The sequence below is a fragment of the Lingula anatina genome, chromosome 5 (genome assembly GCF_051362555.1).
Source record: "Lingula anatina isolate TDL-2025a chromosome 5, LinAna3.0, whole genome shotgun sequence".
In the NCBI taxonomy this organism is placed as follows: Eukaryota; Metazoa; Brachiopoda; class Lingulata; order Lingulida; family Lingulidae; genus Lingula; species Lingula anatina.
The window spans coordinates 2,086,511-2,101,646 of NC_141771.1; the positions used below are offsets into that span (position 1 = coordinate 2,086,511).

The 15,136-nt window shown below is 38.7% G+C and overlaps 1 protein-coding gene across 1 annotated transcript; it reads left to right on the forward strand.

The window, feature by feature from the left end:
* Positions 1 to 7,693: 7,693 nt before the first annotated feature.
* Positions 7,694 to 12,647, forward strand: LOC106165899 (uncharacterized). Its single transcript, XM_087014332.1, has 5 exons — positions 7,694 to 7,878; positions 10,015 to 10,215; positions 10,555 to 10,669; positions 11,306 to 11,398; positions 12,263 to 12,647. Exons 1-5 carry the CDS (start codon positions 7,709 to 7,711, stop codon positions 12,335 to 12,337), a joined length of 654 nt encoding a protein of 217 aa, XP_086870458.1. The 5' UTR covers positions 7,694 to 7,708; the 3' UTR covers positions 12,338 to 12,647.
* The last annotated feature ends 2,489 nt before the right edge of the window (positions 12,648 to 15,136 follow it).

The window sequence follows — 15,136 nt, forward strand, 5'->3', positions numbered from 1 at the left end:
ACACGATATTTATCGTTGACCTGTGTTACTGAGCTATCTGTGAAATAAGAATTATATTGATGTAAAATTAGCCACATGTTATATGTACACTGAACCACGTGCCGTTTCGCCCCATAGGACGCTGTTATAAAAACACAAAAATTACTATAAAATTTTATCTTCGCTTTAATGGTTTGATTGAAACAACGATAAGGAGCCCTATCATGGCACGTATATTATGATCTACTGGTATGATTTTTAGTTTAACACTTCTCGGAGTTGTCAACCACAATACATATATATCCAGTATACATGTATATTAATCGCAACATTTAACCATAACCCGCATGCGATGAGTCCAATTGCTGTACATGTATTTAGGGTGATCAATTATAAACGCGGTTGTGGTAATTCTGTGTCATCGTTCATATAATAAAATGCATCTGTTCAGGGTTCGATATTAAATCACGTCAACAACCCAAGCGAGTCGTTACGTTTTCACTCTCGTGTGACAGAGACAAACGTGGACAGACACAGACACATAGACAAACACAGAGGCACAAACTCAAACATTCATCCATAAACACAGAAACACACGCCCCTCTGATAAGACCACGCGCACGTTTCCCCGCACCAACTACTCGACGTGGGTGTAGCTGGTATATTACACTGGGACCCTGTGTTTGTTCAATAAGAACTCGACTTAAAAGATTGAAAGCGTCATAAACTTTATCAGACGCAACGAAAGAACAGGTGAGACATTGCCAGGACATAGTTTATCATCATAATGTAAGTGCGCAAGTTTGTTTGTAAGAATTTGATTTTTTTTTTTTTTGCTTTCTTTTTGCTTTTTTTTTTTGCTATTTTTCCTAAGTTTCTAAATTTTATTTGGCATTAAATACTAAGCATACGATCATGCGACAGTTTCTCAACCAAAATTTAAAGGCAACAACAACAACAACATGGTAGCTTACTTGTGAAATCTTCCAAGGACGTAACAGCACGATTTTTATGTAGTAATGATCTTAATTAAAAAAAGACAGACATTAAAATTTTCTATGATTTAAACACTTTAAAGCTTATGTTGAATTTTGCACCTGGGGTTTAATATGCAATAAATGATTTGCCACTAATTGTCTTCTACGCAAATGGAATTGCCTTCTTAATTGGAGTAAATGCGCCAATTACCAATAAAAGTAATTAAAATAGGATTAATAAATTAATGACAAAGAACAAAATAAAATAAAAAAGGCTACGCTTAAGTCTTCCACATCACCCCCCCCCCAAAAAAAAAAAAAAAAAAAAAAAAATTCTAATACTTCTGTATCAGTAGGTACATGGGTAGAAAGTACATGTTCATGATAACAATGTGACAAGGCTACGGCTTTCTTTCCAGAAAAATATAATTGTCAACATGTGTAAAAAAATTGAATGGAGCATCCGTGTGTTCTGTTTGATTGTATACCTATCGCTACCGCTTGTCTCAGAAACATCGTCGACAAATGATTCAACCAAAATATCTACAACTGTCTCTGCCACCCATTCTAATACATCATCGACTGAGGATTTAACCAAAATATCTACAACTGCCTCTGCCACCCATTCGAATACATCATCGACTGAGGATTCAACCAAAATATCAACAACTGCCTCTGCCAACCCTTCTGATACATTACCGACTGAAGATTCAACCAAAATACCTACAACTGCCTCTGCCACCCCTTCTAATACATCATCGACTGAGGATTCAACCAAAATATCTACAACTGCCTCTGCCACCCTTTCTAATACATCAGCGACTGAAGATTCAACCAAAATATCAACAACTGCCTCTGCCACCCCTTTTGATACAGCATCGACTGAGGATTCAACCAAAATATCTACAACTGCCTCTGCCACCCCTTTTGATACAACATCGACTGAGGAATCAACCAAACTATCTACAACTGCCTCTGCCACCCCTTTTGATACATTACCGACTGCAGATTCAACCAAAATATCTACAACTGCCTCTGCCAGCGCTTCTAATACATCAGCGACTGAGGATTCAACCAAAATATCTACAACTGCCTCTGCCACCCCTTCTGATACAACATCCACTGAGGATTCAACCAAAATATCTACAACTGCCTCTGCCACCCCTTTTGATACAACATCGACTGAGGAATCAACCAAACTATCTAAAACTGCCTCTGCCACCCCTTTTGATACATTACCGACTGAAGATTCAACCAAAATATCTACAACTGCCTCTGCCAATGCTTCTAATACATCAGCGACTGAGGATTCAACCAAAATATCTACAACTGCCTCTGCCACCCCTTTTTATACATCATACACTGAGGATTCAACCAAAATATCTACAACTGCCTCTGCCACCCCTTTTGATACAACATCGACTGAGGAATCAACCAAACTATCTACAACTGCCTCTGCCACCCCTTTTGATACATTACCGACTGAAGATTCAACCAAAATATCTACAACTGCCTCTGCCAGTGCTTCTAATACATCAGCGACTGAGGATTCAACCAAAATATTTACAACTGCCTCTGCCATCCCTTTTTATACATCATCCACTGAGGATTCAACCAAAATATCTACAACTGCCTCTGCCACCCCTTTTTATACATCATCCACTGAGGATTCAACCAAAATATCTACAACTGCCTCTGCCACCCCTTCTGATACATTACCGACTGAGGATTCAACCAAAATATCTACAACTGCCTCTGCCACCCCTTCCAATACATCAGCGACTGAGGATTCAACCAAAATATCTACAACTGCCTCTGCCACCCTTTCTAATGCATCATCGACTGAGGATTCAACCAAAATATCTACAACTGCCTCTGCCACACCTTTTTATACATCATCGACTGAGGATTCAACCAAAATATCTACAACTGCCTCTGCCACCCCTTCTGATACAACATCTACTGAGGATTCAACCAAAATATCTACAACTGCCTCTGCCACCCTTTCCACGACATCATCGACTGAGGATTCAACCAAAATATCTACAACAGCCTCTGCCACCCCTTCTGATACATTACCGAATGAAGATTCAACCAAAATATCTACAACTGCCATTGCCACCCCTTCTAATACATCAGCGACTGGGGATTCAACCAAAATATCTACAACTGCCTTTGCCACCCCCTTTTATACATCATCGACTGAGGATTCAACCAAAATATCTACAACTGCCTCTGCCTCCCCTTTTTATACATCATGCACTGAGGATTCAACCAAAATATCTACAACTGCCTCTGCCACTCCTTCCAATACATCAGCGACTGAGGATTCAACCAAAATATCTACAACTGCCTCTGCCACCCCTTCTGATACAACATCCACTGAGGATTCAACCAAAATATCTACAACTGCCTCTGCCACCCCTTTTGATACAACATCGACTGAGGAATCAACCAAACTATCTACAACTGCCTCTGCCACCCCTTTTGATACATTACCGACTGAAGATTCAACCAAAATATCTACAACTGCCTCTGCCACCCCTTTTTATACATCATCCACTGAGGATTCAACCAAAATATCTACAACTGCCTCTGCCACCCCTTTTTATACATCATCCACTGAGGATTCAACCAAAATATCTACAACTGCCTCTGCCACCCCTTCTGATACATTACCGACTAAGGATTCAACCAAAATATCTACAACTGCCTCTGCCACCCCTTCCAATACATCAGCGACTGAGGATTCAACCAAAATATCTACAACTGCCTCTGCCACAATTTCTAGTACATCATCGACTGAAGATTCAACCAAAATATCTACAACTGCCTCTGCCACCCTTTCTACAACATCATCGACTGAGGATTCAACCAAAATAACTACAACTGCCTTTGCCACTCCTTCCAATTCATCAGCGACTGAGGATTCAACCAAAATATCTACAACTGCCTCTGCCACCCCTTCTGATACAACATCCACTGATGATTCAACCAAAATATCTACAACTGCCTCTGCCACCCCTTCTGATACAACATCCACTGAGGATTCAACCAAATTATCTACAACTGCCACTGCCACCCCTTCTGATACATTACCGACTGAGGATTCAACCAAAATATCTACAACTGCCATTGCCACCCCTTCTAATACATCAGCGACTGAAGATTCAACCAAAATATCTACAACTGCCTCTGCCACCCCTTCTGATACATTACCGACTAAGGATTCAACCAAAATATCTACAACTGCCTCTGCCACCCCTTCCAATACATCAGCGACTGAGGATTCAACCAAAATATCTACAACTGCCTCTGCCACCCTTTCTAATACATCATCGACTGAGGATTCAACCAAAATATCTACAACTGCCTCTGCCACAATTTCTAGTACATCATCGACTGAGGATTCAACCAAAATATCTACAACTGCCTCTGCCACCCTTTCTACAACATCATCGACTGAGGATTCAACCAAAATAACTACAACTGCCTCTGCCACCCCTTCCAAGACATCAGCGACTGAGGATTCAACCAAAATATCTACAACTGCCTCTGCCACCCCTTCTGATACAACATCCACTGATGATTCAACCAAAATATCTACAGCTGCCTCTGCCACCCCTTCTGATACAACATCCACTGAGGATTCAACCAAAATATCTACAACTGCCATTGCCACCCCTTCCAATACATCAGCGACTGAGGATTCAACCAAAATATCTACAACTGCCTCTGCCACCCTTTCTAATACATCATCGACTGAGGATTCAACCAAAATATCTACAACTGCCTCTGCCACAATTTCTAGTACATCATCGACTGAGGATTCAACCAAAATATCTACAACTGCCTCTGCCACCCCTTCTGATACAACATCCACTGAGGATTCAACCAAAATATCTACAACTGCCATTGCCACCCCTTCTAATACATCAGCGACTGAGGATTCAACCAAAATATCTACAACTGCCTCTGCCACCCCTTCTGATACAACATCCACTGAGGATTCAACCAAAATATCTACAACTGCCTCTGCCACCCTTTCTAATGCATCATCCACTGAGGATTCAACCAAAATATCACCAACTGCCTTTGCCACCCCTTCTGATACAACATCGACTGAGGATTCAACCAAAATATCTACAACTGCCTCTGCCACCCTTTCTACTACATCATTGACTGAGGATTCAACTGAAGTAGCAACAACAGAGTTGTCGACATCCAAATATCCACAGTCTATAACAATCGGTATGTTTTGAATGGTTTTTTATCTGCAGCATGTACAGGTTTAATATTTTCTATTTGTAGTGCAAATTGACATAATTTTAGTGATAATTGTCAGATGACTATTTTCCAAAGCCGAGTTTAATTTTGTTTTACACTCAGAAAATGAAAGTTAAATCTATACGGTCCCAGTTAGGTTGAAAATAATGGACTGTTTTACCTCACACACACACACACACACACACACACACACACACACACCCGCGCATCAGAGACATTTAAAACGCATGAAAACATCCACTCTCTCCAATATTGAAAACACGTTTACAAACTAGCTTTCTTATTGCAGACGAGCAATTCCTTGAAAGCCTTGAGAAGCGAATTCCGCTTTCATTCAAGTTTGATACCTCAAAGTTTTCTGAAGAAAAAAATAAATTTGAAGAAAGCAAGGAAAACATAGAATCGAAGGTAGCGTAGAACATTGTTTTCATCTTAATGTTTCGAAAACATTTATACAAGTAATTGTTGCTAAATCTAAATATAGAGATAGGAGTTTATTTTTTGTTTTAGAAAATATTTTAGTATAGAAAATCTAAACAACCAGAGTCCTCAATATCTGGAATATGGATGCTTCCATGACCGGACTACAGTAATCTGTAACGGGCAGGGGCGGAACAAGGATTTTTTAAGGGGGGTCCGCGATTGCGAAGGGTCTGGGGCCCAATGAAGGGCCAGAAAATTTAGAGGGCGAACGGTGTCATTTGGTACGGTTTAAAACTATGATTCAACTGCTTAAAATTCTAATTTCAAGAGGGAAACAGAAATCGAAGGGGGTGGAGGGGGGGTCAGGACCCCCTCGACCCCCCTTTTAATCCGCCACTGACGGGTATGCACAGAAATGCCAATGTCTTGTTAAGTTTTTTTACGAATCTGCTGTCGGTGACACCCCAGCTGGAGATTCTTGTATGAAAACTTATAGACTATTTTTTAAAAATAATTTTGTGAAAATTATGGGTGCTGATACGATTTACTCTCATGAACGGATGCAAACAACGTTACTTAACTTATTTTCACGCTTAAATTTCAAAGTTGTGCACATAAAGTGATGCATAGAATATAATTTTGCTCTTTATACAAATTTTTTTTTTTTACAAGTTTGGAAGGAATCCTTTGACACTTACGTAAAAACTGGTAATGTTTTATTGCATAAAACGCCCTTTTAAAGGGTCTTACGACAGGTAGCCTTAAAATATAAGGGCCGAAAAGAGAAATATATAAAAATGTATAAAATATATAAAATGTGTATATGAACATATATAATGCTGAATATTTATTACCTATATGTTTACATAGTGGGATGTCACACATTTGCATTGGCGTTTGATCTAACTTCTTTGTACTTGATATACTCTTTTTTCACGTGGGTTTCTTTCAACTTATACATGTACATGTTAATTCAGCCATTGATTGTGACTCCCGCCCCTCTGTGGCGTCGCTTAATAAATGTCCATTTGTGCCAACTATAATTAACAAAGCACTTGACTGAAGTTTATGTGATCTTGAGATGCCGTATACACCATGACGGGAATGGAATTGTTTGTTTTTCAGTTGTTCGTTATGTTCAGTGCTAGTCTCGGCGGTCTACAAAGAGTTGACATAACAGCTATCAGGTATGCTCTATTAATACAGTGCAGGTATCAGTTATCTTTAATTTAATTTTACTTTAATAAGACCACAGAAACTCTTTTCATGTGGCTTACATGTTAAATGAATCGAGTGAAATCAGATATAAGATCGGCACTGCTGAAAGGGATGTATGACTTAGTAACTTTATATTGGGTGCTGTGTTATTTGGCTGGAAATGATTTTGGATAAAAATATCGTTTGTGTCTAGCCAGGCACACAAACTATTAGCTAAAAGTGCTAGTGATTTTAAATACGTGCATTACGGCCATACAGGTATTGTCTAGCGTATAATTTAACATTTATTTTCCAGGGAAGGAAGTATCATCATTGACTTCAACCTCATTTTCGACCTAAAGACTTTCCTGAATAATTCTGGGTATTCTAACGAGGCACTTGACGAAATCAGAAACGTTCTTAGCGGAAGTAAAACACTTCAGGTGAATAGAACAAACTATACCTCCGACCAAACGTACGCTCTTGGTGAATTGGAAAAGATAGGTAAGTCAGTGTAAATATGTGTAAATTATGTTGGCCCGTGAACTGGTAGTTTATTAGCCACATCCGTTTATCCCCATCGTAAAATGAAAATCTATGCCAGTTAGTGTACCGTTAATTTTCTTACTTCGGTTGCCGGTTCCCTTATCTTTGTACTTTTCCATACTAAGGTTACTTTACAAGGTACATGTATATTGCTTCGAATAGCATTTATATCTAATGACATAAAACGCTTGATAACGGTCATGTTCTTTAATATACGTTTTCAAGCAATCAGATTTTTTAAAGTCGCCATATCCCTATACCATCATATTATTCCAGAGGGAAATATACAAAACCCGTGCATGCTGTACGATGATGTAGACGTATGCGCCGAGAAGACCAAATCACGTACATACACGTGTGAGATAAGATGGAATAAACTCGGAGTGGAGTGTGTCTCCAAGTGTAAAGAGTGGTGCAATGACCACGGGACCTGTTATGTTAACCCTCCTTCATTTACCCCGACGTGCACGTAAGTCCAATATAGTCATTCCGTTTGATTTTGTCAATTGATATAAAGATGACATTTAGTACACACCCTATACACTGCACTACACACAATGGACAATAGAGGTGTCACCCCCAGAATCAGAGTAATCTAATAATAATCAAGTAATCAATAATCAAAGTAGGCAGATCTTGAGTAGTTATAATGCCTGATCTTCATTCTGTGTTTTTAGTTTTTTATTTTTTTTTCTTTAATTAATTTTTTTTTTGAAATTTGATGTTAATAAAATGATACCAGGAGCATATCATTCCACAGTCATTTATCTCCCCAAAGTATTGGTTTAGTAGGGGTGACACTTCTATTGTCCATTGTGTGTAATAAAGATAGAAGTGTAGATTTGGCACTGTACGACAATGGATCAACGTGCGATTTAGTTTTTAGTACTTTACATAAACAACGTTTTTTTCATTTATGCAGCTATACAGTTTGTCGAATCTCAGCACTTTGAGCACTTTCACATCAACAGTATATATAAACAATGATGCTTGGCTGAAATTGAATCATAATTAACCTAAATAAAACCGATATTTACCAGGAAATACACATGCATGCATTTAAGCAAGGCTGACACTCGCACGACTCAAGTCGTGTCAGTGCGCAAACTAGCCGTAAACTGGCGTGAAGTGTGCGTAAACCCGTCGTGACTGCGTGCCATGTTCAAAATTTTGGTCACGACAAAATTTCGCGACCGGGTTGTGAACTATGCGCAAACTGTTCGTGAACTCGTCGGGACGATGCGGGAGGATGCGTGCCAGTGCGCGCCATGCCACGACTGTTACGAATAGTTCGCGAACAGCTCACGTATATCGCGTGCCCAAGTCGGCACGACACCGTCCGAATTGTGCAAACTCGTCGTGCCAATGCGGGAAGTGCGTAAACTATGCACAAACTATGCGTGAACTTGTCGTGCAAGTTCATGTCAATGTGGACACGCATTCGTAAACTATTCTTTAGCTCGTCGTGAACTCGTCGTGAACTATGCGTGAACAGGTAGGGAACAGTGCGCGAGCCTCCCACTTCGTGCCCCAAAATGGCACGACTTGCCACGACAAAATCGGGGCCAAAGTCGTGCAAGTGTCAGCCTTGCAATATGTATACATACATATGAAACAAAATGAAATTGGAATCAGGTGAAATGATACACTTAAAACGCCACCAAACTGTAATTTTCACCTAAATGAAGACGCTTCATAAAATGTACTCGAGAAAAAAAAAATCAAAATATAAAAAATAAAAACAAACAAATAGATTGCACATAAGATTAGATTTCGAGATTTGAAGAGGAGTTTATGCAATCCTGTGTTTACACATGATAAACAGAAGCAATAACAACGTACATAAACTGCACGTTATCAAGATACGATGATATGTTCGTTATTCCCGGTTTTTATTTGGGGTCAGTGACTGGATATTGCGGCCTCACACAAGAGCGCAGCCTGAAAGTTAAAGATATATATACGAGGCACGAGGCCTTCAAACGTCCCTTCCCCTACAAAAATGCAAATAGTATTTTAAAAATGTTACAATAAAATAGGTAATGAAACTAAAATAAAATGGCGGTTCATCAGAAAATGACAACATCAATACGACTGGTCCCTGGGTCATTACATATTTGCTCTGTAGTTTTGATCCACCACATTTTCACAGTTTTCAACTACAGCACAGCGTCAGTGTTTGCCTTTCCATTATCTTCTTTAACATTGCTTTAGTTAATTTTTATAGTCTTGTTAAATTTGGGAATAATAAATGACAAATACGAATTTAAATCAAACACAATTGTTAAAAAAAATATACCATGAAATTCAACGTTTCCTTTCGGTTGAGCTATTTAATAGTGTCTTGGAGAATATTAAGGACTATTAAAATGTTAAAGGAGTACCAAATTGTGAGTTTAGCGTGTGGTGTTGTGACTATTTTGTGGTGTTGTGATGTTCGTGTGGTATTGTGACCCTTACACTCCTCCGTAACACGAGAAATATCACAATCAAAAACATTTGCATGAAAGACATGATTGCATTGTTAGATATCGCACAGTATTAGAATAGAAAATAGAGGTCTCATTATTACATTTATATTTTGTTGAAAATATTCTGTTTAAAGGTGTAACACTGAGGAAACAGCCACGCAGACAATAACCTATTCTGGTGTCAACTGCACGGTGTCCAGGGCAGCTGTTAAACTGGACATAGTGATATACATCACCACCTCTGTGGGAGGGGCGCTGCTGCTAGTCGTCGCAATCACGATTGTGTTATTTGTGATTTGGAGACGACGGTATTGGAACGTAGCTAAACGGAGCAAGTGAGCAAGATTAATAATTTCAGCGTTATTAGGATCCCTGAAGTATTTGGGGCAGCGGAAATCTTCTCCTTTTCAGGGTCACAGTAGTGTTGGTTCTTTGACTCACTTTCAAATCCATAAATTGAATACTGTACAATGGAGAAGTCTGATGGAGTTGACTGTATTGTAGTTTATCGTTTAAATGCTTAATGAAATTAAAATAAATGCGGAAAGAAATAATTGAACATAGAAATCAAAACTAAAAAGCATAGCCAAACATCAAGTTAACGCATGCCGTCTAATTCCAATCCCGCTGTCGAAACATAACTTAAAGTGAAAGAAAGTCTTTCCATATTTCAGATATCATGATCTACTATCTAATAAGAAGGGTTCACACAACGATACTGCCTCTGATACTTCATCCGACACAGGTAGCCAGAAGTTACACAGGGGCGAACAAGTGTATGATAATAAGGTATATCTAAAATTTCCATGAGCATTATAACATTTTCATCATATTTATCGTAGTGACGATACGTTTATTCATCGTCTCAGTTTTTGATTTTTTTTACAAATACAGGGGCGGATATTTATTCTACTTGATCGCGTCTCATCGGCGTGTTTTGATTGAAAATGTGGTCTAAAATCCTTCAGTTTTACTCTGACAATTATTTAATAGCATGACCTGATTTAGCAATCTCTTTAAGCACCATTCCATATCGTCTAGAACAAAACATCTTAAGTTTAATTCACGTTGCATCATATGGCCTTTCCATTCTTTGCTCTCGTCTTATGTTAAAAAAAAAAACTGTTTGTAGCGGACTCCCTTAGTCGCACACTAAACATATTATACTAAATAGATTACATTTTTTTGTATTTCTGTGAATGTATTTTTTGAGAGCCGCAGCATGACTTTAGTGAGTACAAATGTGAACATTTGATGTTCCAAACAATGGCTGCGGTCCAACTGCATCCGCCATAAAAAATCTCAATGTTTTGCATTAATGCACTGACAACAAAGACAGCAGAGTTTGCAATAAAGTCTCGTCTTATATATCGTTTAGAGGTAGATGCTCTGACGGACACGGTCTCTTTTTTTTTTTTCTTTCAGGTGTATCAGCACGGTGAAGACAATAACATATATGATCCTAGGCACAGTTTGGCATTCCAAGTCAAACTTGATCACATCGACCCGAAGGCTGATGTAAGTATTAGCTCGAGCTGTATACGTGAACAAAGTAGCATTGCGTTTGTTGAAATAAGCTTATCACTGAAAATGCACTGAAGAACACTGTCGAGTGTCAATTTGGATAAGTCAACTTAACGTTAAGCAATCTTTTCTCATAGGGAGCATTCACATCGAGAATAGGTCTTGTAAGGCCGAGACCTAAATATGGCGGACCTACATGAAAGGAAGACCGCTAATCCTGTAATGGTCTCTCCGCCTCCCCACGCGTTGTCCCTCGGCCAGTTGAATTGAGTCGAGATTTAATTACTGTGCCCCTGCAGGGACGACGCGTGGGGAGGCGTGTGAGAGGTGGAGAGAACATTACAGGATTAGCGGTCTTCCTTTCATGTAGGTCCGCCATATTTAGGTCTCGGCCTTACTAGACCTCGGCTCTTTTCGATGTGAATGCTCCCATGGGCGGCTTATCGGTGACACCTTACATAGTATACATTGTAACTGAGCCTAACTGATGATTAAAGAGCTGAGAACAACATCCAGATAAGGAGAATCAATGCAATAAATCGTTCTCTGTACTCTAGTTCATAAAGGGCGTGTTGTTATTACTCATATTGAAGAAGTTATATTGTAGAAGTTTAATTGGCACTTTTAGTAAGACGCTAGACAAGGGTGCATCACAATTAGTTCATAAATGTTATCCAGTTTAGCCTGGGCACATCAAATTGTTCAGTTTTGATGGGAAAAGTAATATCAAACATGTGACGACTTAGCACCCGGCAACGCGTTTTTGCCGGTAACATTACATGTACATGTTAACCATTTTCCTTACAAAATAATCATCATTTTGGTTATGTTCTGTTTGTTTGTTGGTTTGTTTTCCAGTATTCTATCAAAAGGCCTCAGGTATATCCCAGACCGAGCTCTCTTCATCAGCCACGAGGTAGTGGACTGTACTGACCTTGACCAATGGACATCTATCACAAACATTTTAATGGGGCACAGAGGGGGCCAGCTGTCTCTCATATTCTTTAGCTCTGGTGACATACTAACACGGATGACGGGGGCAGTTGTCACTCATATTGTTTAATTTTAGTGACATGACGTTATTTACTACACAAAGAAAATCGGAGATTATAGTTTTCTTTTAATTGCTATTTATTCATTTTCTTAAAGTATGTATTACGAAGGTAATCCCGCTTTAATAAGCCAAATGTTCATGATCATCTCTATTATCGTTCATTTTCCAGCGTATATCTTAAAAAAACAATGATTGAATTTTAATTTTTTTGAAAAAGCATTCAGATATTCAGTGACATTTGTCATATATTCCCTTCGTGATAATACCGTTTACAGAATAAATACGTTCCATTTAATCATCGTTTAATTTAATTAAGTTGTAGCTAATATGAAGTATCTAAAGACTGCTAGAAAGATTAACTCAAATGCAATAAAACATGTATTAATATCAATACGGTATTCTATCTAAATCATTTTACTCTGTGTGATCATGCTGTATAGTAGCACAAAGCAGTCTTTAATCTAAGAGTTTCCGTTATTTGTTCCTATTATCTGCGATAAGAAAGCTAAGCTGTGTTTGCCCAATGAGACAGCAGACACACCTCACGCAGCGATATGAGAAGAAGTCAACTTGTTATAGATTAAAATTGAATTGTATTAGATCTTTAAGTTTTTCCATCAGCGGGTCAAGTTTATTTCTTTGTTACCTTACTTTTTAAGAGAGTGCTGGGTTATATGCACATGCACAATATAAAGAGTATGTTTCTGGAAAATGAGTTGGGGCGAATCGGGTATGCATGTAGAATTTGTCAAAAAAAAAAAAAAAAAAAAAAAACAGCAGAGACATGCTCCACAACATTTCTGAATCATACCTAATACGGTATTCTTCGTATCACTTACATAAGGTCGATGTTAATATTATAATTTATAACCACACCAAGCACTTCACCTTGATAGATTGAAATGCATTAAGGAGATACATGTTCGTGTTTTGAAACTCTGGATCTCTGAAAATCTACAAGAATGTTCGTAGTGCGGCTAAAACGAAGTTAGCATACTGTATTGGTATGCAGATTTGACCTGAACAAAACAGATTTAGGGCAGGTGACAACCGATTCCTTGTGCAGATTTTTATTTTAATTAAATCTGGAGAGATGGTCCTATCCGAAGACCAGAAACTCTGCCTTAGACCCATTTTTTATGAACAACCAAATTACATGTCAAAACAAATTTGATCGATCGTTTATTAGTGTTTTATATTTTTCCCTTTTCTGAATCATATCACGTATCCCATTGATCAAGGCACAGCAGGTAATGTCGTTTGTATCCCGTGTCACCAAAGCATTTGATAAAATAACCTTTTTGCTCCGGTACTAAATGGTAAACATGCTAGTCTTAGCAGCCACTTCACATTCCAATACTAACATGAAACCTTGGTATTGCAAATTAAGATTGCAAACCTGCATCATTAATTTTCTTGGAAGTATTAACGGCATGATAGTTAACACGAAGGTGACCTTGTCAATACCCAAATGCCACAGTAGCGGTTTAACACACGAAGTTTCAATTGTGCCCTTGCGTTGTAGCGACGCTTCCGTGTGCAGAATGCAATATAGAGTTTTTCATTTAGGGGACATGGCTTTCCCAACTGAGCTTTGTTTATACAGGCCTCTACTCTATCAAAGTGGGAGAGGATACAGCATCCAAGGCCTAGGCAAATCTGTTTTATAAAACTTTTCAAGTTGTAAAGGGGTTAGACTGAATAAAAATTATCGGTCTACGAGTCTATCTAACACTGCGGGGATTCTTGCTGAGTGAAATCTGCTAAACGAATGGCAAGCCTCTTCCTGGTGCTGAGTTTTTTTAAAGAAAATCTGTTGATTATACGAGTCGGTTGAAAACAAGAGGAGACAGCTTAGCTGCTTGCACTCAGCGAGAGTCCCATCAGAGTGGGATCGATCAATGTAGACCGATGGGACAGTTTGGGAATGGGGGTTTAAGCTATGCTATCTTGATCAAACTATATTTTTCCCGTGTTGATTGAATCACTATATGAAGCGTTTCATACAGCAAGATAAATGATAAAATTAATTGCTGTTCGGCATGTACAATCAAGTTAGTTTCATCTATTCAGATTGTATAGTCCCAATGGAAAATTTAAATTCATCATCAGACAGTGGTACATTCAATTATCCATTCAAACATGTTTTTCTCTACAAGTTTCTTGTCAAACCCAAACGATCTCTTTAATATTGCTATTGCATATAATTTTGCTTGATTCCTTGACGGGGGCCTTAAGTCACGTGCCAGTTCGAATATCCCTCGAATGTGATCAGAATGTTTCGAATGTTGCCAGAATGCCGTGAGAATATTTAAAATGCAGTCATAGTGTAGTTAGAATACTGTTCAAATGCCATTCGAATGCTTAAGGGACCTTTCCAAGTGAGTTGTGTTGGCCTTGATAATGCGCACTACCTCCACGGAAACTTAAGCTGAATGCAATCAGATAAACAGACTAAAACGCCTCCTCTTGTTTCCAGCGTGCTAACAAAATCACCAGCTACTCTCATATTTTACTCAACGCCAGGAGGAGACGTTTTAATTCGTCATTCTGATAACATTCAGTGGATTTTTCCTTGAGCTATTGCGCATTAGCGGGGTCGACAATAAAACAAGTTGATCGGTCCTACACACATGCGCAAACAAAGTGACCCAGTCACTCAACCCTTTTCAAGAGGC

Coding starts and splice junctions, on each gene's coding strand:
- LOC106165899 (XM_087014332.1), top strand. CDS start 7,709: ATGCTGTACGATGATGTAGACGTATGCGCCGAGAAGACCAAATCACGT. Junction 10,670..11,305: donor AACAAGTGTATGATAATAAG/GTATATCTAAAA, acceptor TTTTTCTTTCAG/GTGTATCAGCACGGTGAAGA. Junction 11,399..12,262: donor ACATCGACCCGAAGGCTGAT/GTAAGTATTAGC, acceptor TTTGTTTTCCAG/TATTCTATCAAAAGGCCTCA.